Source organism: Benincasa hispida, chromosome 1 (assembly GCF_009727055.1).
Source record: "Benincasa hispida cultivar B227 chromosome 1, ASM972705v1, whole genome shotgun sequence".
In the NCBI taxonomy this organism is placed as follows: Eukaryota; Viridiplantae; Streptophyta; class Magnoliopsida; order Cucurbitales; family Cucurbitaceae; genus Benincasa; species Benincasa hispida.
The window spans coordinates 6,911,992-6,939,625 of record NC_052349.1 but is presented as its reverse complement, the minus strand read 5'-3'; the positions used below and the strand labels follow the sequence as shown (position 1 = coordinate 6,939,625).

The window sequence follows — 27,634 nt, the reverse complement described above, 5'->3', positions numbered from 1 at the left end:
CGAATGAACTTATGTCTTTGGTGTTGATTTCCAGCCTTAAACATCAAATTTTTTAGTTACTTCAATTTGTATTTTGTATTGAAATTACTAGCAACATGGAGGACAATATCGGTGGTATGCTTTGGGTTCATTCCAACCAATTTCTTCATTATTAATTGCAGCAGGAATGCCATTATGTCTATCATAAATCAAGCAAATACCCTCTCTTTGGGTAACATATTCACGTAATGCCCACAAAAACCATGACCAACTAGACAAATTCTCACTTTCTACGATAGCAAAAGCAAGGGGAAATATATGTCCGTTTGCATCAATAAATAAGGCTGTCAATAATTTTCCCTTATACTTTCCGTAGAGATGAGTTCCATCAATATGGATTAATGGCCTATAATGGTTGAACCCTTCTCTTGCAGGACCAAAAGACCAAAAAAACTCGTCCAAAAATAGTCGTACCTGGTAATCAGAGGGAAGGAAAAACCAATCTGTTCGTGTTCCTGAATTGTAATGAACAACAACACTCAGCCAATACAGAAGCTCCGGATATGATTTCTCCCAATCGCCAAACACAACAATTAACGCTTTTCTCTTGGCTTGCCACACCCGTCTATAATTGACATTATAGCCATATCGTTTTTTAATGGCTTCTTGAAGTAGGGCCATAGGTACTCCAGGATCAACTCTAATCAAATTTTGAATTTCGATACTCATGAAATTTGAATCTAGCTGTGAATGATCCTGTGTCAATTCTGAACACAAACATGAGTGTTCTCCTCGAAGTTTTGTGATTTCGAACATCCAATGAGTTTTATGCCGGCATGCCCATAGCCTCCAAACACAATTTGGATGAACATTTCCGATGGTACCAACTCAAGATCATGTTCACCAATACTGTCGTTTCCAAATAATTCATCAACTTCAATGTCAATGTCACTATCTCTGTCATTTCTAGGTTCAAAAATTACTAAATCTTCATGACGCATTGACATATTTATTATGTTTTTTTTTTCAACTGTTATAGTTGACAAAAAAATATGTTAATATGTCAACCCAACAAACTCTAATTTCTAAGTTTTCTAAGTTTAAATCAATCATACATAAACTATACATGTAAGATTTGTAAGTTTAAATCAATCCAAACAAATAAAAAAAATGTAAGATCAGCCCAAAAACATACATAAACTAAATCATACATAAACTATACATAAACTAAATCATACATAAACTAAATAATACATAAACTAGATCATACATAAACTATACATAAACTAAGTTTAAAATAAACTCAGTCCAAAAACATGCAAAAACATACATATAAATACATATCAGCCCAACTAGAGAAAGAAATATACCACAAAAATGAGCAAAAATTGGCAGCAAAAAAGGTATGAAAATTGAGCAACACGACCGCTACAATGGAGGATTTGGTGAGGATCAAATGGAGGACTGAAAATCGAGCAAAATCGAAATTTTGGAAGATTTCGGTGAAATAGAGGCCTCGGTGAGGAAAATCAACGAGATTTTGGTAAGTAGAAAGCAAAATAGAAGAAGAAACCGAAAGCAAAAATCGGTGAGAGGAAAGAATCGTTGGTCTAGGTGAGGAAGAATAAGCGGCAGTCTTGATGATGAAGAAGAATGGGCGTTTCAGTGATGAAGAAGAAAGGTCGGGCAGAGGTTTTAATGCGAAGAAGTCGTGTATTCGGTACACAACTTAGGGTAATCGTGTACCCCGAATACGATCACCTCAGTCTGCATGACTGCCACACCAGACTGGGAGTGCCAGGTGGCCAGGTACTCGTGTACCCAGTACACGATTTAGGCCTTATCGTGTACCCGGTATACGATTAAGGTGTAATCGTGTACTCGATACATGATTTAAACACCTATTTTTGGAAATACTTTCTCCCAACCCTATTTTTGTCATTATTTATTAAAAAATATTTTTTTAAAAAATTCGTTTTTCTGCTTTGCTTGTTTAAAAAAAAAAAAAAAATACAAGGCTTTATAGTTTAGAATGAAACGACGCCGTTATCCAACACGTGAGAGTGATCGGATCGCACGTGGCATCTGATCTCCCCGTCTCTTCGGAGTCCGAGTGGTGTCAGGAGAGTAGAAATTTTAGTATAACACAAGCGAGAGGAACTCACACATTGTTGAAAACAAGTACGGTCACTTTCTTCCCCTCGCAGTAAACCCTAATTCTCCATCCCCAAATCCCCTTTCTTCATCTGAATTCTCTCGATTTCGATCTTCCCATCGCTATGCAAGGCGAGGACGAGCCCTCAGGCAGCGCAACGATGGTCGAAGACGAGATCTACGCCAACGGTACAAGCGCCGACGACCAGAAGCGCAATAGACCCATTATAACTGGCGAACAGCTCGACATTGAAGCCTATGCTAGTCTCTATTCGGGTCGTACCAAGATCACTCGCCTTATCTTCATCGCTGACCACTGCGGCGCCGAGACTAACCAGACGATGCAGCTCGAGGCGCTTCGAATGGCTTACGACGAGATTAAGAAGGGCGAGAACGCTCTGTTGTTCAGGGAAGTTGTGCCGAAGATCGACGGTAGGTTGGGGCCTAACTATGGGATGGATGCCGCTTGGTGTGAGATGGTCGAGCGGAGGGCTGAACAGAGGAAGGATAAGCTCGAGAATGAACTCAATGCGTACAGGGTACATTACGTTTGATTTACACTCTCCCACCATCAATTAGTGTAATTCTGCTGTGGTTCTTGTGTCAATGACAGGGGTTTACAACAGAAGTATCATAGCAATGCTCGTATTGAAGTTCTCTCCTAAAAAGGGGAAACAGTTCGTTTGAAAATCTGGATGTTGTATAGTTAGGAACTTCTTTAGGAATATTTTGGTTTCCGTATTTAATTTGTTGCTTTAGGAATATTTTGGTTTCCGTATTTAATTTGTTGTTGTTGTTCCTTTTTGCAGACTAATTTGATAAAAGAAAGTATAAGGATGGGATATAATGATTTTGGAGATTTTTATTACGCTCACGGTGCACTTGGCGATGCTTTTAAAAGTTATGTTCGTACGCGCGATTATTGTACTACATCTAAGCATATCATTCATATGTGCATGAGCGCAATTCTTGTCAGCATAGAGATGGGCCAGTTTACACATGTCACGAGTTGTCAGCAAAGCAGAATAGACCCCGGACGCCCTTGATGCAATTACTAGCGCAAAGCTTCGCTGTGCTGCAAGATTGGCTCACTTGGAAGCAAAGAAGTACAAACTTGCTGCTCGCAAGGTTTGTTTTCTTGTGCACATTATGATCCAATAGTTCGGTTGGTTCGAATTGTATTGAACTTTCTTTCTTCGAAGTTCCAGTTCAGAGAGTGCAATATGACCATGCTTTTATCATTTTAATCACATTCTATTTTATAAGTTGAGTTTGTGTATTGGTCTAGAGCAAAGAACAACACGATCATTGTAGGCTTTCTTTATTGTATCCCCTCGTATCTAAGCTACATTTTGCACTTGAGTTCTGCTAAATGTCTATTAATGTTGATTGTGGCATTGAGGTGGGTTTCTCTTACATTCTGATTATGCAATTCTTTGCTGTATTTGCAGTTTTTGGAGACAGGTCCTGAATTAGGAAGTCATTATAACGAAGTTATCGCACCTCAGGATGTTGCAACGTATGGTGGTCTTTGTGCACTTGCAACCTTTGACCGCTCAGAGCTTAAGGCACATATTCTTTGTTTCTTTTTCCTGCTAATCATGTTCCCTATGGAATGAAAGGCAAGTGACTTGCTGATTTTTCTGACTAATTGTTTTAATCTGGCAGTCCAAAGTTATAGACAATGTCAACTTTCGAAATTTCTTAGAGTTGGTTCCTGTAGTCCGAGAGCTGATCAATGATTTCTACTCAAGGTTTGTGGAGTTATAGTACATTGTGATAATCAGTAGTCACTAGTATTTGTAAAGACATTTTCTATCTCTAGCCTTAGTCACATGAAACCATCTTTTCAGTTTTCATGAATACTAATTTTAAATTGGATCAGACATGGTTTTAAGGATACACATAAATTTAATCACAGATGAATGCATTTTTTCAATCGTTGAATTCTTCCAACTTAACATATTACTCTAGATATGAAACTTTCTTGTTAATATTTTTTGTTGCTTATAAGCAAGTAAGTATTGAATACCTCAGATGTTTTAGCAATTGGTCATATGGATTAACTTGCATCCTCTGATGTTCCTATATGACCCAGTAGTTTGATTGGTAGAGATCTGTTTTTCTATTTTTTTTTCGTCATGATGGAATATTCATTTTTCTTTGCAGCCATTATGCATCATGCCTGGACTACCTTGGGAATCTTAAGCCTAACTTATTGCTTGACATTCATTTACATGATCACGTCGAGACGCTTTACGATCAAATACGCCACAAGGCTCTCATCCAGTACACACTCCCATTTGTGTCTGTTGATCTCCACATGATGGCTAATGCTTTTAAAACAAGTATTGCTGGTCTTGAGAAAGAGCTTGAGACACTAATCACTAATAACCAAATCCAGGTTCTTTCAGACTATCCTTCATCTGTTTCTTGTTTTGATTTGTATATATTGTTATTGTTTGAAATGCTTCAGGAGGGCTTGATGAATTTACAATCTGCAAGATAATTTATTATGAGGCATTGGAGCTATTCCATTGTTTGCGTGTACTTGTAACCCTTAACACTTAACTAGGCTTATTTGTACACGTGATCAATGAAAAACACATTCCTTTCAGCGACTTTCACAGTTGCACCTGATATGTCTGGTTTACGTGAAATTATCTTGATGGTGACTAGTCTTAGCCCCCACTCCCACAAACCATTCAACTGATTAGTGATTAACTGGGATCGAATTCAACTTCACCTTTGAACCTAGACCTCACGGCTGGCTCAGGCCTGTGGTTTTTGTGAAATACCTACCTAGAGGTTGCATGTTCAAATCTTTGGGGGATTGATCTCTCCAAAGTCTGGGCCTTAGAGCTGGAGCAAACTTTTCAATGAGACCATTGAACCTATTAACCACAAAGTTTCGAGGGTGGATCAGTGATTTTGACATAGCTTCAAATTGTTGTAGGGTCACACAAATGCTCTATGGCTTCATAATTCAAGGATTTGAGCTATTTGATTTTGGGGAGTTTAATTTCATGAAAGTGCTGAAATTATTAATATCAAGGCCAAGGCTAGAAATTTTGACCAAACATTTCCCAAATCAGCCCAAGAACAGCCCACAAAACGTTTGGAATTATGAATATCAAGACTGAGCTAGATATCTGATGCAATTGACTCAGATTCATTAGTTAGCACAAGGTTAAAAATAAATTATTTAGCTCTTTGTTTGATAATCATACGATTTTTTCTCCTCTAACTTGTGCATGTCTTTTCACCATTTCTTTACCATAATTTTCATCTTTTCTCAATAAACAGTTGAAGCTTGCCCAAATTTGAAATTTTTAGTTTTTAAAAACTACGGTCTCGTTTAATATCCATTTTGTTTTTGTTTTTGTTCTCAAGATTTTAGCCCATAGATACCAATTCCACCTGTGTGATTATTGACTTTGTTAGTTTGTTAAAGAAAGTTCAAAGTCTAAGCCAAATTTTAAAAGCTGAAATAAACGGTTTTCAAAAACAGAATATTGTTCATAATTTTGGTTAGGAATTCAAATTTGTATATAAGAATGGTGAAAACCATACGGTGGAAATTATAAGGAACCAGGCATATTTTTTTTTTCTTTTTTCTTTTTTTTTTTTTTAAAAAACATAACATTTGCGGGATCTATCTTTTCTAGTATTCAAAGCTTGGATTTTAAAAGAATTCTAAAAGAGTAGATGACAAAACAAAGAAACAATCCCCAAATTACTTCCACAAAACAATAAGTGGAAGTAAGGTTTATAAGCTTAATTTTCATTAACAAACATAAAATAGCCCCAAATTATTATGAGATAAGACTGTGTTGGAAGTTGTTCTTAAAATCTGGACTTTTCCTCCTCTTCTCTTTGCTTTTTGGCACTTCGCACTCAGCCATCACGCTATTGAGCAGTTATTGCAGGGCGACTTGCTTCCAAAACTTATTGCCTTGCCCAACTCCTAGACATAATTTATCTACCACTACTTCCTTAGCTCTCCATTGAGCACGATGGAGATTTAGTTCTCAGATATGCAAACCCCATCCTTTACCACCTTCTCCCTAAATCCCAATCAACCATATCTTGTGCCTTTCTAACCCTCTTTTATCTGGTCTTCGTCTCCACCATTGCAGCCTCGAAGGAGTGTATTTGATTGATCTATACCTCTAGATGATGTTCTTTGTGTAATAAACTTTGTGTTATTTTTTTAAAAACTATTATTCTTTTGTTGTGCACACCAATGACATTGGTCCTAGTTTCATACCCATTGAATTGAATTTGATCTGTTTGTGAGGTATTGAACAGCATCGAACTTATTCTGGGAGTATATGGAATATCCTAACCGATGATAGTCTCTTTAACGGTTTCTGATCAAATGCAGGCAAGAATTGACTCACACAATAAAATTCTTTATGCTCGGCATGCGGATCAGAGGAATGCAACCTTCCAAAGGGTCTTACAGACAGGGAGTGAGTTTGACCGTGAAGTCCGATCAATGCTACTGAGAGCAAATCTTATCAAGCACGACTATAACCAACGAGGAGGATCTAGAAAAATTTGATCATTTGAATCTTTTGGGGCTGGTATGGCCTTGTTTTTCTTCTTCATTGGCTTTCATTGTTTTAGCCATGAGAAGGTTTGGATAGAGTCAAGACTTAAATTAAAATTGGAAGTTCCATGTGAGGTGGATTGTTAAAAGCAAGGAGGTAGAAATTCATGCAACAATTAACACATACTGCTTGCTGGCTGCTGGTTTTGTAAATACTTATTTTTCTCAGATGCAGTTATTGATTCTTCCAGTTTTTTTTCCTTACAGATTCCAGGGAAACATGTTTCTGACTTTGGCTGTGAGTTGAATATGCAAAGTAATGAGAATTTCTTCATTGTTGCCTCTTTTAGAATTCTCGAGACAATCAATTTCTCTTGAAATACAATAGCTCTCCTTTGGATGTAGAGCTTTCCTTTTCCATTTGTTTGCCCCTTTACTTCTTTTACTTTTCATACTGTATAGTACCAATTAATTTTCTTAGCAAGAGCTTAAATCATTGTTTTGTGAGAATAGTTGAGATGACTGTAAAGTTGGTTTGGACATTCTAGGATATATATAAAAATCGCTTAATCTATTTACTTTTTATCGTTGAAATTCTATTATATTTTTTATAATAAATAGGGTTACATTTAAGGTTTGTTTGGACCTATATTGAAAGGTGTAGTTTTATTATGCCTTGACACATTTCAATGGAGAGTTCAAATTCTATCCCTTAGAAAGGATCATCATTTATGGTGTTCATTGTTACTCTATTGTATTATTGGTTAAATCTTTAATGGTGTACTAATAATAATAAAATACCATGTCAAAGCTAGGTTTAAGATTCAAATATCTATTCCATTCTTGGGAGAAGGCATGAATATGACTAAATAGTTTTGGCCTGAAGTGGAAGATTTTCGACATGGTTTTCCAAACGTACGAGATAGTTGCCCATCATACGACTTACCAACTTCACTTGGGGAGGTTTGCCATAGGAAATGTGAGACGAATTTTTGTACAATAGGTAGGCGATGGATGTGTGATATTTCAAGAACTAAACCTATGAGTTTTCTCTTTATTAGGTCAGTATAGGTCGGAAAACAAGTCATCAACTTCAACGGTTAACCGCAATTTTTTTTTAAAAAAGTAGCTAAAATCTAATTAGCATAACAATCTTGATATTAGATCTTAAATTTAGGAACTAAATGTACTAAAAAGATGGTAGCAAAAAAATCTAAGGTTGTCTTGTCCCTTCTACTTAGACGACATAACTCAACTTTCCAAAGTGTGTATTCGCAAGTAATGGTTTGAGATCCGAATCTCTTATCTCTATTGTATTTTAAAGAAGAAAAATACTTGTCTCATTAAAACATATATTATCAATGGAGAGATTATTGAAACTCCTACAAAATATCTTTTAATATATAAAAAGAAAGTAGAAATCAAATATTTTTGCAACTATATAAATAAAATAAAATCTAATGTTTGAATAAAATTATATAAGTATTTCCCCCCACAGATTAATTTATGAAGTGGTTCTTTCAAAAAAAAAAAAAAAAAAAAGGTTAATGAAGTGGTTTTGCAACATTAATTATTTTTCATAATTCTCTCCACATAATAATAATAATAATATTATTATTAATATATGTTAGGAAGATCACCGCCCATTAAATATTTGAGGTAAGCGAGTAAGACCTCTGTCTCTGAACCATCGAAGCTCTCCGAGGGAGTGAGATTCGACTCGACTGTGGATTCACACTTCAAACCCACTCTTAATCTTCCTCTCCAATTACTTTCAATCTCATTCAATCTCTTCTCCGATTCAATCTTAACTTTGATTTCGTCATTTTTCTGTTCAATTTGAGCTACATCTTTCCATTTTTCAGTTTCCATTGGAGTTAGATTTGCAATAACCGATCATACCCCGAGCTTTCTTCCTCAGATGTTTCATTGATATCAGATCCAGATTGCTTCCACCATGGGTCACGTTAACTTGCCGGCTTCCAAGAGAAACGGGCGGCAATGGCGACTTCTTGATATCGTTTCTGCGGCGTTTTTCGGTTTGGTGTTATTGTTCTTTCTTCTCGTTTTCACTCGCCTTGGTGACTCGCTTGCTGCTTCTGGTCGTCAGACTTTGTTGCTTTCTAATGCTGATCCACGGCAGCGTCAGCGGATTATGGAGTTGGTTGAGGCAGGGCAGAAGCAGGCTATTGAAGCTTGCCCTGCCGATGCTGTGGATCACATGCCTTGTGAGGATCCGAGGCGAAATAGCCAATTGAGTAGGGAGATGAATTACTATAGGGAGCGACATTGCCCGTCCCCTGAAGAGACGCCGCTCTGCTTAATTCCACCGCCCGATGGGTATAAAATACCTGTCCAATGGCCGGAGAGCTTGCACAAGGTATGGCGGTTTCTCTAATCGTTGCTTTGTTCGAAAAATTATGAGATCTTTAGTTTTATGATTCCTGCTTAACAAAGAGTCGGAACTTCCGTTTCTAAGATTATAGGTATGTTTTGGTAGAATTTTGTTGGTTCTTATCGAAGTCGAGATTGAGAGCCGAAAATAAGTCGGAATTTCCAAGGCATAATTAGCTTATTGTGTGCAATCTCTGTTCAAATGGAGTGTGAACGACTTAAGTAGGCCAGCGATGAATTAGCAACAAGTTGAATATGAACTGTGGAGTGGTTGATGGTGGAGGAAACCGTATGAAGATTTGTGAATCATTTGAGTGAGCAAAATTTATGACATCAAGGATGAGATATTCTAGTTAGGATCTCATCCGAACACTCAAAGTCATGGGTAGTCCGATACCTGATTGATTGGATAACCACAGATTGCTTACTTGGAACTGCAGGTGGCTTAGGGGACTGTGGGTGAGGAAGGAAGAAGATTGATATTCATCTGATAATTCCTGGACTAAGGAGACAGCGATTGATTATTAAATGTGATTTATAACTTGTGTCTCACCATGAGTTGCCAACTATTTTAAATAAGTGTATATATATTTGAGGTTTTGAGCTGGGTGGGAAGGGGACCGAATAAGGAAAAATATTGAGAGCCATCTATATTTTGCATCTTGTGGTAGGTTATCAATATTCCTTTAGTATTTGGAGTGCTTCTTTTGGTTCTAAGGACTCGTCTCTAATTTATACGAGGAGATTAAGGTCTGCAACGATAAAACCCTCAACATCTTGAAGCGTCTACTAGGGTGTATGTGTGACTTGGTCAAGCTGTGGATCGAGACTAAAGAAAGTCTCAACTGCTATTTTTTATTCTTTTTCCCTCAAATTCAGATCATTATGATGTTCTTGAATTGGATTAATATCTGTAAATATAAAGTTTTAGAAAAAAAGGAAATTAAGAAATGAATTAATGACTAATATTGAAAGATAGAGATTACAGCTGGTTCCAGGCGACTTTTATTATACTTGTCATTAAGAAGATAATAATGTTGATACTTTCAGTGAAGAAGAAAACTTCAGTTAAATTTTCCGATGGGCCCTGCTGAAACTGAAATATCTGAACAGCGCTTAAAGAATATTGATCCGTACAGTTAGCTTATTTCCCTTTGTTTGGCTGTAAAACATGCACAAATAACTTTCCACCACCACCACGCCAAAAGAAAATAAAATTGTTTGCTTCTAAGTGGCACCTTGGTCAGTACCAAATATCAAAGAACAAATTTATTTATTTGATGTTATCTTGACTGATCTTTTGTTCGCCTCAAACATAAAATGGTACTGAGTATAGTATCAAGTTCACATCGAGTGCTTATGATCAATCTTTAAGTACCATTTATTTACATGCACTATGCAGATATGGCACAGCAACATGCCTCACAATAAGATTGCAGACAGGAAAGGACATCAAGGATGGATGAAACAGGAAGGCCCACATTTCATTTTTCCAGGTGGTGGTACCATGTTCCCGGATGGTGCAGTGCAATATATTGAGAAACTTGGACAATACATTCCTACAAAGGGTGGCATTTTGAGGACTGCGCTTGATATGGGCTGTGGGGTAAGAGCAATCCTTTTTCCTCACTGTCCTCGTGTCGAAATTTTGTTTCCAGTTTTAATTTTAATAAAGATATCACAAATTTGATGCTTTTTGCAGGTTGCTAGTTTTGGAGGATATCTGCTTGCCGAGGACATTCTGACTGTGTCATTTGCTCCAAGAGATTCTCATAAAGCACAGATACAATTTGCCTTGGAAAGAGGGGTTCCAGCATTTGTTGCCATGCTTGGAACTCGGAAACTCCCTTTTCCAGCGTTCTCATTTGATTTGGTGCATTGTTCACGTTGTTTGATTCCATTTACTGCATACAGTGAGTTTTAATGACCTTATTCTGCTTGAATTAAATGTAACTGGATTGTGTTTTTGTGAGCTCATAGGGGATGTTAATATCTTCTTTTTATAATTATCACTGTATCAACGTAAAGTTACTGTGTATCTTTTATTGTCAGAAAAAATAACGTATATTATATGATATGGCAGCCTGATTCATGGCCAATAAAGAGTGTTAAGATACTTTTAATTGGTTTAGATAATGAGGAATTGGAGCTACCGTTAGAATATTATAGTTCAGACTTAAAATTACCATATATTTCAGTTATTTATAGATTGGCTTTTAAACATGATTTGGATTCTTTTAATTGATTTAATAATGAGGAATTGGAGCTACCGTAGAATGTTATAGTTCAGACTTAAAATTACCATATATTTCCGTTATTTATAGATTGGCTTTTAAACATGTAGTGAATTGCACACTATTTTTCTCTACTTTTCTTTCTCACCAACAGCATTACAGTGCGCAGATTTCTTTTTAATCATAAAATTATGTGGTTTTGCAGATGCAACATATTTCATTGAAGTTGATCGCTTACTTCGCCCAGGGGGTTTCTTGGTCATATCTGGACCCCCTGTACAATGGCCCAAACAAGACAAAGAATGGGCAGATCTTCAGAGTGTTGCAAGAGCATTATGTTACGAGTTAATTGCTGTGGATGGAAATACCGTCATCTGGAAAAAGCCTGCCGGAGATTCATGTCTTCCTAATCAAAATGAATTTAGTCTTGAATTGTGCAGTGAATCTGATGATCCAAATCACGCATGGTAATTACTGTTGGAAACCTGTTTCGAACTTGACTTATTGGTGAATGGAAAATTCATATTAATCCATTAACCATCAATAGATTTGTTGATATGAGTTTGTATTTTTGTAGGTATGTGAAATTAAACAGATGTGTGAGTAGGACGTCTTCAGCCAAGGAAGAGTTCTCTGTTGGGACAATTCCAAAATGGCCGGATAGGCTGGCAAAAGCTCCTCCAAGAGCTGGAGTTGTGAAAAATGGTCTTGATGTGTTCAATGCTGACTCCCGACGGTGGGAAAGGAGGGTCTCTTATTACAAAAAATCTTTAAAACTGAAGCTGGGGACCCCAGCTGTACGCAATGTAATGGATATGAATGCCTTTTTTGGAGGCTTTGCTGCAGCCATAAAATCTGACCCAGTTTGGGTGATGAATGTCGTTCCTTCTCACAAGCCATCCACTTTGGCTGCAATATACGACAGAGGCTTAATTGGAGTTTACCATGACTGGTGAGTTTCTAATTAATTGCTTTAATTCTTTAACGTGGTCCTACTTCTGTCCTCTACTGTTCTTGTTAATTTACCTTGTCTATCTTCACTAGCTCGAAACAGAATGCTATTGATCTTTACTGACCAGTTTTTTAGTGGAGGTAGTCAATTTAAACTGTTGGTAATTCCTCTGCAAGCACAAAAATTTGGAATGTTTACGTTTTACTATCTGTCCAAGTCCAAGGTGGTAAAATATATTATCGACTGAATTGGAAAATAAATGATTTAGCAAACGTTCTCTTGTTCTTTCTCATTCTTATTCTTGTAATTTTACTGAGGGCTTGCTCAATGACACATTTTGTGATGTTCTAACTTCTAGACATTATGGCATAAATATTTAGAAGTCCTGAAACATCAAAGTTTTTTGTATATAAAGTCAAATAAATAGCAAATATTAATAACTACCTGGAGAATAATTGTGAAACAGATCAGTGATCTTCCTCGGGATTTGCTGAACTTCTCTCTCTTAAAAGTTTAAATCATCGTTGTTTAATTTTTATATATACTTAAAAAATTTTGGGCGGTCACTTCAAAGTAAATTTATTTTCTTCTTTTTGAGAGGCCAGTATGCGGGTACCCTCACAACTAGGAAGTTTCAAATGCATTTGTTTATAGATGGACTAATATTTGATCGTTTCAGGTGCGAGCCTTTCTCAACATACCCACGTTCTTATGATTTTATCCACGTCTCTGGAATTGAATCACTCGTTAAATATCCAGGTTCTGACAAGAGTAGGTACGTATTGTTATTATCATCCATCAGTATATTCTTTGTTTGTATCTTCTCAGTTATTTCACATTCTGCCGCCTCATTTTTTCCCTTGTTTTTTACCTCAAAATTCATTAATCAGTCCAAACCTTCGAAACGATTGGCATTGGCACAAAAACCAATAATAATATTTAACATTAAATTAATCCTAGGATCCAAAGGTGATTGATGAATAGTATTGAGATATTTGGAGGTTGGTTTTATGTGAAAGAGTTTAATGACTCAAAAAAAAAAAAGTTGGAAATTAAGGTAACTTTAAATTAAAACGTAATAAATTTGATTTGAATTATTTAACCATCATGGGTTAGCCTAATGGTAAATAAGAGGATAAAGGACTAAGAGGTTTGGGTTCTATCCATGGTGGCTACCTAGCTAATATTTATGGTGACCACCTACTTAGGATTTAATATCTTATGACCAAATGTCGTCGGGTCATACGGGTTGTCCCGTGAGATTAATCGAGATGCGTGTAAGCTAGCCCGGACACTCATAGATATAGAGAAAAAATGGATTTGAATGATTTAAAGTATTATAATCTACACCGTCCACTAACTACAACAAAGAGGAGTAATTTAATTTGTATTGCTGCCCCCTCCCCCTGAAAGCTTATCACTATTATAATATTTTCATTTGTATGACATCCAGATGAAATTGTGAGTTTTTACTTGAAGTTTTTGTATATCTTGTACAAAGAAAATAAAACTACATAAATTTGAGGAAATAAAACTATAATTAAACTTCAAAGGAAGAAAATCATAATTTCCAAATTTCGAATATATATGGACATTTTATCCTTACTTTATAATCAATCCAAAGAAAATGAATATATGTTGGCTCCCTATAGGTGTAACCTAGTTGACCTACTGGTGGAAATGGACCGCTTCTTACGTCCTGAAGGAACTGTAGTGATTAGGGACCATCCCGAAGTTATCGAAAGGGTAAGCCGCATAGCTCGAGCAGTAAGATGGACGGCCACGATACATGAAAAAGAACCTGGATCACAAGGAAGAGAAAAAATTCTTGTTGCAAGAAAAAACTTTTGGAAGCTACCTTGAACATTCAAATGGTGGTGGGGCTGATTATCCTAGTGAGATGCAGGTATTCCTTTTTTGATCCATATTTTAAGTCAATATAGTAGTGAAAGATTAGAAGAAGGTCAAGAAAGCATAAAGAAATGGAAAGAAGTGTGCAGGTTTTATCTGAGAAGGTGCAGAGTAGGTGGCAAATATTCTTTCTTCTAGTTTCTGAAAAATTTCAAAGGTTAGCAGCTAAATGTATGTTTTTTTGCACCAGAATCCTGATCACCATTGTCAACTTCTTGTATTTGCTATATTTCTTTCCCCCTTTTGCAGTAACTTTTATTTATAGGGCTTTGGGTAACATAAAGTCATGTCTACATTTATGGTGGAAATGGAGGTAATCCAAATAAGGAATTCACATGTGAGGTGTTTTAAATTCACCTGCTGTGTTTCTTTATACTACCCTTTATCATGTACATGTATAATTACCACAATGCCCTTATAAGATCCTATTTTTATTTATATTTCATATTGGTCTTTATAATTTTGTTTTATATTTAATGTTGCGTACAAATTTGTTTGGTGAAAATATTGCAGAGAGTGTAGAGATTTGTGTTTTAAGCTTACATACAATGGGGAATGGATGATTGGCATAAGGTATGTCCAATTTAATGCTATAGATTTTTTTACAAATGTTTCCAAAAAATAGAAAGATCAAAACCAACCAAATTGATAGAGGATATAATTAAGTCCATGTGAGTGTGTGGTATGTAACGTCTTCTTTAGCAACTTTTCCAATGGGATACTAGACAATCATGAGTTTTATTTAGGATTAAATTACAAGTTTAGGCTTCCGATCATTAAAAGTATTTGAATTTTGTGTTTTGATACGTCTCTGTAATGTTAAAAAAAAAAAAGAAGGAAAATTTGTCCTTTTGGTCTTTTAAGTATTTAAGAATGTGTGCAGTTGGTCCTTATGTTTCAATTAGCTATTTTAATCACTAAATTTTTAAAAATAGGTTTAAAAGTCTCTTTACTAATAAATCCATAAAAAAAAAAAAACTAAATAAAATACATGTGCCAGTTTATTTCTCACTTTTATTCAAGTTCAATAACTAAAACGACTAACTTGGAATATTAGGATCAAACTCATACATCCTTAAAAATCTAGGGACTAGAAAGGTAATTTTTTTTTTCAAAATTTAATATAAATCATAGCATTTTGTCTAGTATGACCTCAAACTTTCAATCTCTTTCCTATTATGTCTTAAAATTTTTAAAAGAATGTTTAATAAGTCAAAAGGATACGAAATTGAAAATTTGAATTACATCGGACACAAAATAGAAAGTTTGAATATTTAAGGATTCATTAAAGACATAAATTTGAAGTTTGGAGACATCTTAGATACTTTTTAAATAGAAAGTTTGAATCTTTAAGAATTCATTAAAGACATAAATTTAAAGCTTGGAGACATCTTAAATACTTTTTAAAGATAAAGATTTGGGACTAAAGAGAGGCAAAATTCAAAATCGAGAGTTGAAGGGGACTTATTTATTTATAATATAATTTGGGCTGGGTGGTTTGTGATTTCGTCGTTTAATGAAAGACTTTTTGGTGTCTTTCCCATGCCATGTTGCTATCTATCATAATTCATACCTTAGGCCTGGCACTAGCTGTCTTATAAGGCTATCATTGCCCAAAGTAATGGGCTTAACTTTACTTACCACTCTATCTATCCAAAAGGTTTGTTTTTTCCCCCATCAAATTATTATTATTTCTAATATATAAATTTGAAAAAAACCAACAATGAATCAACAGTAGGGACTTGTTTAAGATTTATTGAAAACTAAAATTAGATATTTAAAAATATAAAGGTTACAACGGAATGTCTCTACAAAATGGTATTTTAACCCATCTATCTAGATAATCTTTAATTTAGTTTGGGTTAAAATTTGTCGGACCTTAAACATGACCATAATTTTATTAGTAAAAAAATATTAATTTTTTCTAGAAGTCAGAAACTCCAAATTCCAATAGATCATGACAATTGAACAAAAGAAACTAAACAAAATTAGTTACACCAAACTAATTTTGTTAGTACATTAATTGTAGGAATGAAGTTTTAAACACCGACTTGAAAGGTTATATCTATTCATTATCGAGTTAAACTTACTTTGGATATGAAAAATAACTTGGTACATATTATCATTCATAAACAACATGAAAAACAAGATAAGGAAAAACATGGGACCTTGTTTGGTAACAATTTTGTTTTTTTATTTTTAGTTGAGAGTTAAGTTTATAAACACTCATTAAATCTCTAAATTTCTTGTTTTATTATCTACCTTTTATCAATGTTTTTAGAAACCAAGTAAATTTTTTAAAATAAAAAAACATTTATGTAGTTTTTAAAAAAATAAAATTCAAAAAATCAAATAGTTATCAAATGGGTATAGGTCTTTACATTATTAATAAAATGGATGAACAAAAAAAATGTCGTATATATAAAAGATAATGAAATTTGGATTAACAAACTATGACCCTAGTTAAGGTGAGCATAACAAGTGTTAATTGACACATATTCTTTCTCTTGAGATACATTAAATGTTCAAATTTCATTTTTCATAGAATTGCAACTAAAAATAATGACTTAAAAAATAATATTTTTGATTGTGTTAGCAATTGCAAGTAAAGTTCAATAGTTAATGAATTTTTGCTGAATATAAATCTAAGCTCAGCGGGAAAATATATATTAAGTTTTCGAGTTTGGAAGTTCAAATTCAGAGTGTATATTTATTTCCTTGAAACTTTATTTACTATTTTAAACTTGTAACTATTTTGTTCATAAAATAATTTTAATTTTTGAGAGATTCAAATCATAACAAATCAAGAGAATAAAAAAAAACATAAGAATCCTTTATTATCCTGGTCTTCTAATATATGTGCAATAAATACACCCTTAAATTAAATATTTGTCACGCACGTGCTCAAAGTCACACATTATTCATTCATTTTTTCTTCTTTTAGAAATATATAGTTGTAAGATAATTAAAATCTCTAACATCAAAGTTGATAATCAAGTATTATGTCGATTGAACTATAATCATTTTAGCACATTATCCGTTTGTTAAGAACAAAATTAAACTTAAATCTCGCCTTTCTAAATTCCAACTATATCTTCAATAAGTAAGTCGAACCTTTTTAAAATTCAAACACATCTTACTGTGCATAAAACTAAAACCTATAAATTCATCAAACATACTTTAAGTTTAAAAAATTTGTCAGAAACAAAATCAAATGTTTAAAGATATTAATACTCTATTAAAACCAAAATCTAAAATTTCAGACTATGTTGTAATTTAAACAATAGAATATAATTACAAAAGTTATTCCAATACCACAATGTCCTAAAATATATATTTTCAATTTTTCACACCATATCCAAACAGATAAAAATCACACAAGAGTATGCAAACGTAATTAATAGCCCTTCAAAATCTTCATCCCTGCATGTTAGAATCTCTTTGAACTAGAAAGATCAAAAAATAACTTATATATTGCAATATCGACCGATATTTTTGTAAATATAATGATTTATAAAAATTATTTAAATTGGCCCTCTTTGATAGCTTAGATGACACTTTTTTATATTTTATTTGTATGTGTAAAAGATATTTGATATGTCGATTAATCCTTATTTTAAAATATATGTAGTATGGATATTTCAATATTCTATGAGTGTATTACAATTTTCAACCAAATAAGAAGAGTAAAAAAAAAAAAAAAACAATTTTAGTTCCTAAACTTCCATAAAAATAACAATTGAGTCATTGAATTTAGGTGGTAACTATTTAGTCCCTATATTTTCAATTTCATTACAGTTTAATCTTCTACTTTAAAATTTATAATAAAATATGTCATTAAACATATCTTCAAAATTAAGTATAAACTTTTATTACATAACAATTTAGTCTTTATAGTTTATAAAAAATTTGATTACCAATCAATTTATCAATCTACATATGTGAGGAATTTTATCAAATCTCAATAATATTTTTTACGAAGATCGAATTGTTGCAAAATTGTAAAATACATGTATTAAATTGTTACAAATTTGAAATTACAAGAACTAAAATAATTATCAACTAAAGGCAAGAGACTAAATTATTATTTTCACAAAAATTCAAAAGACCAAAATTATCTTTTAAATTTTAACATAATAGTAATAATAAGAAAAATAAAAAGTTATAGTTATTTAGTTAGAAATTAAAATATTTGACAACCGTTCAAAATAATTATTTGAAACACTTTCAAATATTACTTTGAATCTCTTTTTCATCAAAAGTGATTAAGGGACAGTTTTGCATTTATAAACATTTAGAAAGTTAATTCAAACACGTCTTGAATAAGAATAAATTTTTTAAATTACATTTTTTCTCAAATCAATCGAAACATGTTATCTAGTACAAAACTCTGACGAAAGGGTGTAGAGAGAGAAAGAGTGCATTGGTGTGAAGAGAGAGAAAGAGAAGCAAAAAGTATAATTTTTATTTTTATTTTCAGAGATAAGAAAGAAAGAAAGAAAGAAAGAAAGAAAGAAAAGAGTCAACCAACCATTTTTGGAGGTTAGTAGTGTGTTTGTTTTGGGTTTTGGAAGGCTTCAAATACTCCACAGCTTCCCTTCTAGGGTTTGCTTCTTCTTTCTTCTTCCTCAAGCTTTTCATCCTCTGATGATCTCTTCCACCATTTTCTTCCAACTCAGTTACATTCATAATGAGTTTGTTTTCTCTTTACCTAACTCTCTCTGTTTCCATTTCCTTCTTATTAATTAACGCTTTTAATCTCTTCTTCTTCTTCTTCTTCTTCTTCTTCTTCTTCTTCAGTTTCCACTCTTCACCGATTCCATCTCAATCTCCGGTTTCTTCATGAGTTTTCTACCACGGTTCCACTCTAGAGGCGGCGGCGGCGGCGATAGTCTTATGGCCTCTGGTGCTATTGCTCAGCCACATCTTGTTACTCAATCTTCTTTCGCCAAATCAATGTTCTCTTCCCCCACGCTCTCTCTCGCTCTCGTACTGTCTGTCTTCCTCTTTTTAATCTGTTCCGTTTAATCTCTCTGTATTTCGAATCGTATTTCCTCTGAGATTTTTGTTGTTTTGTTTTTTTTAATCTGTTTAGACGAATATCGATGGGCTCGGCGCCGGGGAGATGATTCCAGCGGATGTTAGGAGGAGGAATAGAGAGGAAGAGGCAGCGGAGAGTAGATCTGGGAGCGAGAACATGGTGGACGGTGGTTCCGGCGAGGAAGTGGAGGGCGGCGGCGGTGGTGGTAGGAAGAAGAGGAAAAAACGGTACCACCGTCACAGTGCGGAACAGATTCAAGAACTGGAAGCGTAAGCGATTGAAACTTATATGTAGTGTTGATTTGATTGAAGAAATTGAATTGAATTGAATTGAATTAAAGTGTTGAATTGATTATATTGTCAGTATGTTCAAAGAATGTCCTCATCCTGATGAAAAACAACGATTGGAGCTCAGTAGAAGACTCTCTTTAGAAACTAAACAAGTTAAATTCTGGTTTCAAAATCGTCGAACTCAAATGAAGGTTAGAAATCTATTTCCCAATTCCTCTAATTATACATATTCAAATTATTTCAAATAATGGACAAAAAAAAAAATTTCAATGAAATGAATGAGTGTTGGTTGTATTTAATTCCATTTATTCCTTTTTGATTGAGAAAATTTACAGACACAGTTGGAACGCCATGAGAACACATTACTAAGACAAGAGAATGAGAAGCTCCGTGCAGAGAACATGGCAATTCGAGAGGCCATGAGGGATCCAATCTGCTCCAACTGCGGCGGACCGGCCATCATCGGAGAGATCTCCATCGAAGAACAGCAACTCCGAATTGAAAACGCAAGATTAAAGGACGAATTGGATCGGGTGTGTGCCCTGGCTGGAAAATTCCTGGGACGGGCAGCGGTTCCGGTATCGCCACCATTGGCATCGAGCTCGTGTTTGGAGGAATATGGAGGTGGTGGAACGATGATGATGGAGAGATGTGTGTATTTGGAGATGGGTTTAGCAGCCATGGATGAGGTTGTGAAAATGGCAAATGAGGAAGAGCCATTGTGGGTTAGAGAGAAACTGAATGAAGAAGAATATTTGAGAATGTTCAGTGGGATTAAACACATTAATAATGGGTTTGTTTCTGAGGCTTCTAGACAAACTGCTCTTGTCTTCCTCAACACTTCTGCTCTCCTTGACACTCTCATGGATCCTGTGAGTCAACCATCCCAACTTTCTCTCTCTCCTCAAAACCCTAAACTAAAATTCATCTCTCTCCTTTTGCTTCAAAAAAAAAAAAAAAAAAAAAAAAAAAAAAAACTTAAATGCATCTTAGACTATAATCATCACTTTGTCTTATCGTAATTTGTTTGTTATGTGTTAAATTCTCGATGATAATAGGACGCATAAAAATAGATGTATCTTGTGATGCATTCAAATACTACTCTTTCAATAATTACAGTAGTATTTAACTCATCATTTTTATCTAAATGTAGATATGTATCATAGATTTAAAATGTTTATAAAACGTCAAGGTTATTTTTCAAATAATAGAAGTTTCAGGGCATTTTGTCTTCTATGTAATTTAGCTTAAATATTTTATTTAATCTCTATAGTTTTCAAATTTATTATTGGGTTTAAATAAAAGATTTAATTTGATGTCTTTATTTTGTTTAATCTTCACAAAGGATGGTTTTTTCATGGTTTTGATATGAAAAGTAGATAGAAAGTTGATAATTTTGTTTCTTTTCCAAAAATAATAAAAATAAAATAAAAATAGCTGTCAGAGTGTGCAGGAAAATGCGTATGGTAATATTGTTCTTTCTTCGTACCATCTCTGAAAATCTTCAAAAAAAAAAAAAAAACATATAATTAAAATTTCATTGGAAAAATTAAAGTCCATAGGACCAAAATTAAAACTAAAGCCCATATATAACAATATATGTTTTTAATTTCCTTAATTTTATGTTATTGTTAATTATGTTTGCACAAATAGGACCGGTGGGTGGACATGTTTCCGAACTTGGTCGCGACGGCTAGCATCGCCGACATAATCTCCGGCGGTCTCGGAGGAACCCGGAACGGCGCTCTTCAACTGGTAATTAATAATTAATTCAACAATTACTGGTTCGTATTAGTATTTCATTTAAGAATAATTTAAATTATAAACAAGATTTTGATGTTTGCGATTTTGTGTGTTCGTGAAAAAAAAAAAAATTAAAAAACAAACCCTCAGATGCATGCAGAGCTTCAAATTCTGTCTCCAATGGTTCCGGTGAGACAGTTAAGCTTCCTTCGCTTTTGTAAGCAACACGCTGAAGGCGTTTGGGCCATCGTCGACGTCTCCATCGATCCCGTTACCGATACTTCTTCCTCTCCGTCGTGCCGGAGACTCCCCTCTGGCTGTCTCATCCACGACATGACCAATGGCTACTCCAAGGTTGTCCTTTTGTGGTTTGTGGGTTTTGAGATACAACAATAATTGAGCAATATTTGGGTGTGTCCCGAGCACGACTTCAATTTTTTTTTCTTTGCTCTCACTTCAATCATATAGAAAAATATTTAAAATATAATTTTGAAAATTTTTCGCTTGACAACGGTAGTTAGACATAATTGGATGAAATGCACAAATATAAATATAAATTTTCATAACATTTTTGGTTTATTATTCTAAAAATTCTTCTATTAGGTTACTTGGGTTGAGCATTCGGAGTACGATGAAAGCTATATTCACGAGCTGTATCGGCCCCTGATTCGCTCCGGCCTTGGCTTTGGTGCGCAACGGTGGATCGCCGCCCTCCAACGCCAATCCGAGTGCCTTGCCATCCTCTCCACCCCTCTAGACCATTCTGGTAATTAAATAATGGAGGTTTTTTTTTTTTTTTTTTTAATAAAAAATCTGTTATTGAATTATATAATAATTTATTTTGTTTATAGGAATATCAGCAAATGGACGGCGGAATATGGTGAAGCTAGCGCAACGGATGACGGCAAATTTTTGTGCAGGAGTATGCGCGTCTACAGTGTACAAGTGGAACAAACTGAACACGAGGAATAACAACGTTGGAGAAGATGTGAAAGTGATGACGAGGAAGAGCGTGGAGGATCCCGGGGAGCCGCCGGGCACGGTGCTGAGTGCAGCGACGTCGGTGTGGGTGGCGGCCGCGGTGGAGAGAGTGTTTGAGTTTCTTCGTGATGAGCGGCTGAGGAGTGAGTGGGACATCCTGTCCAACGGCGGTCCCATGCAGGAAATGCTTCGTATCCCCAAATCACAACACCGTCACCATCCCAACGCCGTCTCGCTCCTCCGTGCCACCGTATTTTCTCTCTCTTCGCTCCTTAAAATTCAATTAATTAATCATTTTTCTCATTTTTTAAAACTATTTTTTTTATTTGATTTAAAAATTTTGCAAAAATATTTTTTTTTTGAAAAAATCATTGTCATAGTTTAGTATTGATGGTTTAAGAAAATTATAGTTTCAGTGTCTATTAGAGAAAAATAAGAGAAATTATTTATACAAAATAATAAAATTTTAATCGTCTTTGATAGAGGCTGAAGTCTATGGATGTCTATTAGTGATAGAAATCTATTATTGATAGATGCTGATAGACACCGATAGAAATCTATAAGTGTATATCAATATTTTTTTGTTGTTATTTTTATAAATAGTTTGACTTTTTTGTTTTTGAGAATGTTTCTTTAAAATATTATATTATTTCAAATCTATATTCCATGGTATTCCTTTTAAAAGAAAATCTCAATATATTAATAGAATGAGAAGGTTTTGAACTTTGCAAATTAAAATCTAGGGTTGTTTTTAAATATAGAAAAAATAAATAAAAATATTTATAAATACAGCAAAATTTTAGAACTATCAATGATTGATGCAGGTAGACACTGATACTTTATCAGTGTCTACCCGCATCAATCATTGATAGTTCTAAAATTTTGCTATATTTTGTAAATATTTTCAACAGTTTTACTATCTAAAATAATTTCTCTAAAATCTATTAGGTTATTTTATATAAATGGAAAATATAGTTTTTACTTTTAATATGAAAAAAAAGTTTCTTTTCGGTCGACAAATATTATTTTTAAAATTTTTTATATTAGGTATAATGTGGAGATCAAAGTTCACAAATCTCAAAAGTTTATTGTACAAGTTGATTCGAGTATTTTTACTTTGCAAATAATTTTTGGCATGATGGGCACTCCTGAAATTTGATAATTCCAACCCCACTGATTGGGTATTATTATGAACATCAGTAGAAAAAAAATAATAAAAATAATAACAAATATAGAGTTTTGGAAATATCTATGGCGACAGAATTCAGCATGTAGACAGCTTTTTGATCTGACATTTGAAATCATCATCGTCATTAAAAAAAAAATGAAAAAATTCACGTAAAAAAGTCAATCCCATAGGACAGTCGTCAGATTTTCTGACAAAAAATTTAAAATTAATTTTTATTATTGGTCTTTTAATTTTTAAACTTTTTTGAGCAGTCTCTAAATCCAAACCAGAGCAGCATGTTAATTCTACAAGAGACTTGCACCGATGCATCGGGGTCGCTTGTAGTGTACGCGCCGGTGGATATTCCGGCAATGCAGGCGGTGATGAACGGCGGGGATTCAGCCTACGTGGCATTACTACCGTCGGGGTTCGCGGTGGTGCCGGCAGAGGAGGATGGTGGCGGTGGCAGAGGGAGTTTGTTGACGGTGGCGTTTCAGATATTGGTGAATAGTTTGCCGACGGATAAGCTGACGGTGGAGTCGGTGGAGACGGTGAATAATTTGATTTCGTGTACGGTGCAAAAAATTAGAAACGCTCTCCGCTGTCACGAGCCTTCCACGTGACCCCCACCAAAGGATCTCTTCGATTTCGACCCGACGGCGACTCACCCTGCTGTGGTTTCCATTTTACCCCTCTCACCTTGAAGTTTGTGTAAGTTTTTTTTCAAAAAAAAAAAATCTTAAATTTTGTCATTTGTTTAAAATATATATTAGTTAAATTGCAAATATGGTCCCTACCGTTTCGAGAAAGTTAGAATATAGTCATGTGATTTTTAATTATAATTTAGTTATATAGTTTGATGATTTTTTCATAAATAGTCAAATAATACGACTATTTATAAGATTTTATCAAACTGTAAAAATTAAATTCTAACTTTTAAAACCATAAGAGCTAAATTCTAACATTTTATAAATTATAGGGATCAAATTTGCAATTTAACTTAAATATATCTAGTTTTTCAAAAATTTCAATATTACCTTTAGTCTTTCATAAATATTCCAAAGTTAACTTGGAGTAAAATTTTTCTTCATTATTTTTGGATGAATAGTGAGACATCTATAACGGTGATTTAAGACGATGTAATGATGTTCATGTCTCACTCCTCCTCCAACATTCAATGATGCGATGATGTTCATATGAGAATTTTGAAACCTTTATAAAAAGATCAAAGGTAATATTGCAATTTTTGAAAAAATAAAGTTATTTTTTTTTAAACAAATGAACAATTCAAGGATTTTTTTAATTATATAAATTGTTTATGATTATTATTACTTTAGAGGTAGATATGTTGAGAAAAATGTGAGGGTGGTATTGAGTCAAGAACGAACCGCCAATGTGTTGAGTATGACTCGGTGGGTGGGTTCGGGTATTGACTCTGGTCGACTCTCGTGTTGACTCATTTATCTAATTATGATATTTATTTTTATTGATAATTTGTTTTGTGGTTAGTCTGATTTAACCTGATTATATAATTTCAATGTATATTCTTTTAATATCATTCAAAAAATCACTCTATTAATTTCTCCATCTCGTCTCTCATGATTTTTTTTCCCCTTAAATAATACATAGGTGAAGGATTTAAATTTCTAGTTTCGAAATTGATACTACAAATATTATATTAGTTGAGTTATGCTCATTTTTTTTGTTAACACTCTTAATCTTAGTATTTTTTCATTAGCTTCGTTTTAATCATTCTATTTCATTTATTTTTTAATTAAGAATATAATATTGCAATTGTGAGACTTTGTAAAATTATTTGTGTTTTTTCTAATTCTTGATCTAATATTCATTTCTAGTATGTATCTCTATAGATGGATGGAAATCTTTTGTATCATGTTTAGTTATTTTTAACAAGAAACTCAATAATGCATTGAACCAATATCTATTATATACCAATGGTAAGTTGGCTATACCGAGCCATTTTTTGAATAGAACTTAGCTTTTAGAACACAATTTTTCAAAGCACACATACTTTCTCAACCATTGTTACTAGAAGGAAAGTCCACAAAACAAGCAAAGCGAAAATAAAAATTCAATCAAAGAAATTAGAAGTCACAAACAGAATGTATAAAAGGTAGGTTATGAGACTAAGAAGAAATTATAAAGTACGTTAAATTATTGTTGAAAATGATTATGACCGAATAGAGTAAGATCGCAACTAAAGCAGATTGAAAACAACAATAATGAAGTAGAAGAATGAAGAGAATAACACGGTGATTTTACGTTAAAAGCCCCTGAACAAATTAGGATAAAAACTACGGATAAATATAGAAGAATTTCACTATATAAAAATAGGAGTTACAAACTTTCTTAATTATAAAGGAACACCAAACTCTCTTACAAGAAGAAATTCTTACTATTTCATCTCACTCGTTGGGGATTTTGGGAATGATTTGGTAACCATGAGTCTCCACCTATTTATAGTCAAAAGAAACTTGGGCATCAAGCGAATCCAATGGTTCTAAATTGTCTTCGAAAGATATGAACCATCAAATGACTTCAATTATCTTAGAGATATGTAAAAGATCTAATGACCATGAATTGATGTTTAACGTGTAAGATCCAGTGTCCCAAAATTGTCTTCAAGAAATTTCTTGGATAATAAATAAGCTTCTTGAAAAATCTTGATAATTATCCAACAATTATAACATGAATCATTGATCTTTGCCATTTGTTTAAAAAATACTCATATATTCTTAAAAGTTGCAGAATTATCCCTCAACTTTCATAAACGTTTCAAAAATTATTCTTGGCATAGAAATCTTTTAGAATTTGGAACATAAAAGCATATTTTAGAACTGTGTAACAATGACATAAAACAATCCGATGATCTAAGATTTAATTTTAAGACGATATCACACTATATTTGAATCTCTCTCTAAAATTCTAAAAAAATTGTACTTCAACTATATTTTTGAAAATTCTAAGAAAATTCAGGATGATGTTTCAGTGGTAATTTTTTTGAAATTACATAAACTTTTTTTTAAATAAATGGCAAAGTTTAATATCAATTTTTATAATTTAACCCATAAATTATAATATATATATTTTTTGTTAGGAGTGGTTGAGGTGGCGGTGGGGCCGGTAAGGGCGTGCATGTGAGCCCAGCATTTAATGCATTCTCTGCCCTTCGGACAAACCCCTCACCCTCTCATTTAATGCTTCCAACCTTTCCATTTACTGTCATCTATCCACTGCATCTCTGCCACGTGTCACTTTTATGGAGAGAAATATACCATCATCATTGAGAAGAGAGAGATTACTTAACCTAAGTTTGTAACTGCCCAAAGCAACGTATTCTAATAAAAATTGGTATAATTTGAATGGAATTTTATTGATCTATAAATCGTTGCAAATATAATTAGATTGTTTTTTATTACGTTTATCTAGAATTATGAATCAGTCATATTTTATTGTTACTGTTACTGTTTGACCTTGATGGTAAGAGTAATAATAAATGTGGTACATTGTAACAATATCGGTAAAGGTAGCAAGTCTCACGAATTTTCAACTAGAATCAGATTGAACACTTTTATTCCTCAATCAAATTACACAATTTGATTACAAATTTTAAGGCGAACTCATCACAATTACGGAAAGCAGTTAAACAACAACAAAGATAATCAACTGAGATCCACTTTTTACATTGTCATTGATGGATTACTTTTCAACTAGTTAAACATGGCCTAAGTTCAATTTTAAGTTTTATTTTTAGGAAAAAAATCAATCTAGACCACTAAACTTTAGGAGGTGTTTGGAGTCGTAACTTAGAGCGGGTTGGGTGCATTACAATAGGTTACTCAATGTTTGCAGGGTGTGATAGTATATAATGGAAAATGAGGGTTATTTTACATATATTTTGCCATATATATATAAAAACCATTATACTTTTGCCAATTTTGTAATTAAAATTGGTGTAATTGCAATGAAATTCTATCGATGGATCAATCGTAATGGGTCCCAATTGCAAACATAATTGAGTTGCTTTTGATCATGTTTAATTAGACATTTTGCAAACATAATCTGATTACGAATGAAATTATTTACTTTGCATTATCTTCTTGTAGTTACCTTTACCATTTAGGGTCTATCAGCGAAGGTAAAGGTAACAATAATAACAAAAGATTCATAATTCCCCTATTATGACAGTAAGAATATTTGTAATTGTCAGG

At 33.7% G+C, this 27,634-nt stretch overlaps 3 protein-coding genes across 8 annotated transcripts; all 3 read left to right on the top strand.

Moving 5' to 3' along the window:
* The first annotated feature begins 2,119 nt into the window (after positions 1–2,119).
* Positions 2,120–7,108, top strand: LOC120085237 (COP9 signalosome complex subunit 1). Its single transcript, XM_039041138.1, is given in 7 exon segments — positions 2,120–2,672; positions 2,943–3,142; positions 3,144–3,261; positions 3,585–3,701; positions 3,802–3,887; positions 4,303–4,537; positions 6,521–7,108. Coding segments are annotated over 7 exon segments (1,350 nt in total). The 5' UTR covers positions 2,120–2,258; the 3' UTR covers positions 6,701–7,108.
* A 1,226-nt stretch (positions 7,109–8,334) lies between these two features.
* LOC120091456 (probable pectin methyltransferase QUA3) lies at positions 8,335–14,624 on the top strand. The gene is made up of 7 exons (XM_039049530.1): positions 8,335–9,068; positions 10,485–10,688; positions 10,785–10,995; positions 11,522–11,783; positions 11,894–12,268; positions 12,948–13,043; positions 13,921–14,624. Exons 1-7 carry the CDS (start codon positions 8,646–8,648, stop codon positions 14,129–14,131), a joined length of 1,782 nt encoding a protein of 593 aa, XP_038905458.1. The 5' UTR covers positions 8,335–8,645; the 3' UTR covers positions 14,132–14,624.
* LOC120091121 (homeobox-leucine zipper protein ANTHOCYANINLESS 2-like) lies at positions 14,615–24,969 on the top strand. Of its 6 annotated transcripts, none has more exons than XM_039049015.1 (10): positions 14,615–14,752; positions 18,980–19,168; positions 19,275–19,489; positions 19,584–19,701; positions 19,846–20,382; positions 21,164–21,265; positions 21,404–21,607; positions 21,857–22,019; positions 22,105–22,484; positions 23,675–24,969. In XM_039049015.1, the coding sequence occupies exons 1-10, from the start codon at positions 14,735–14,737 to the stop codon at positions 24,023–24,025; spliced, it is 2,277 nt and encodes a 758-aa protein (XP_038904943.1). In that variant the 5' UTR covers positions 14,615–14,734; the 3' UTR covers positions 24,026–24,969. The 6 variants fall into 6 exon arrangements, with proteins under 6 accessions (XP_038904943.1, XP_038905187.1, XP_038905107.1 ...); XM_039049179.1 differs by lacking the exon at positions 14,615–14,752 and adding an exon at positions 18,623–18,721; XM_039049095.1 differs by lacking the exon at positions 14,615–14,752 and adding an exon at positions 18,728–18,873.
* The last annotated feature ends 2,665 nt before the right edge of the window (positions 24,970–27,634 follow it).

Coding starts and splice junctions, on each gene's coding strand:
- LOC120091456 (XM_039049530.1), top strand. CDS start 8,646: ATGGGTCACGTTAACTTGCCGGCTTCCAAGAGAAACGGGCGGCAATGG. Junction 10,689..10,784: donor CGCTTGATATGGGCTGTGGG/GTAAGAGCAATC, acceptor TGCTTTTTGCAG/GTTGCTAGTTTTGGAGGATA. Junction 10,996..11,521: donor GATTCCATTTACTGCATACA/GTGAGTTTTAAT, acceptor GTGGTTTTGCAG/ATGCAACATATTTCATTGAA.
- LOC120091121 (XM_039049015.1), top strand. Junction 21,608..21,856: donor TGACCAATGGCTACTCCAAG/GTTGTCCTTTTG, acceptor TTCTTCTATTAG/GTTACTTGGGTTGAGCATTC. Junction 22,485..23,674: donor TCTCGCTCCTCCGTGCCACC/GTATTTTCTCTC, acceptor TTTTTTGAGCAG/TCTCTAAATCCAAACCAGAG.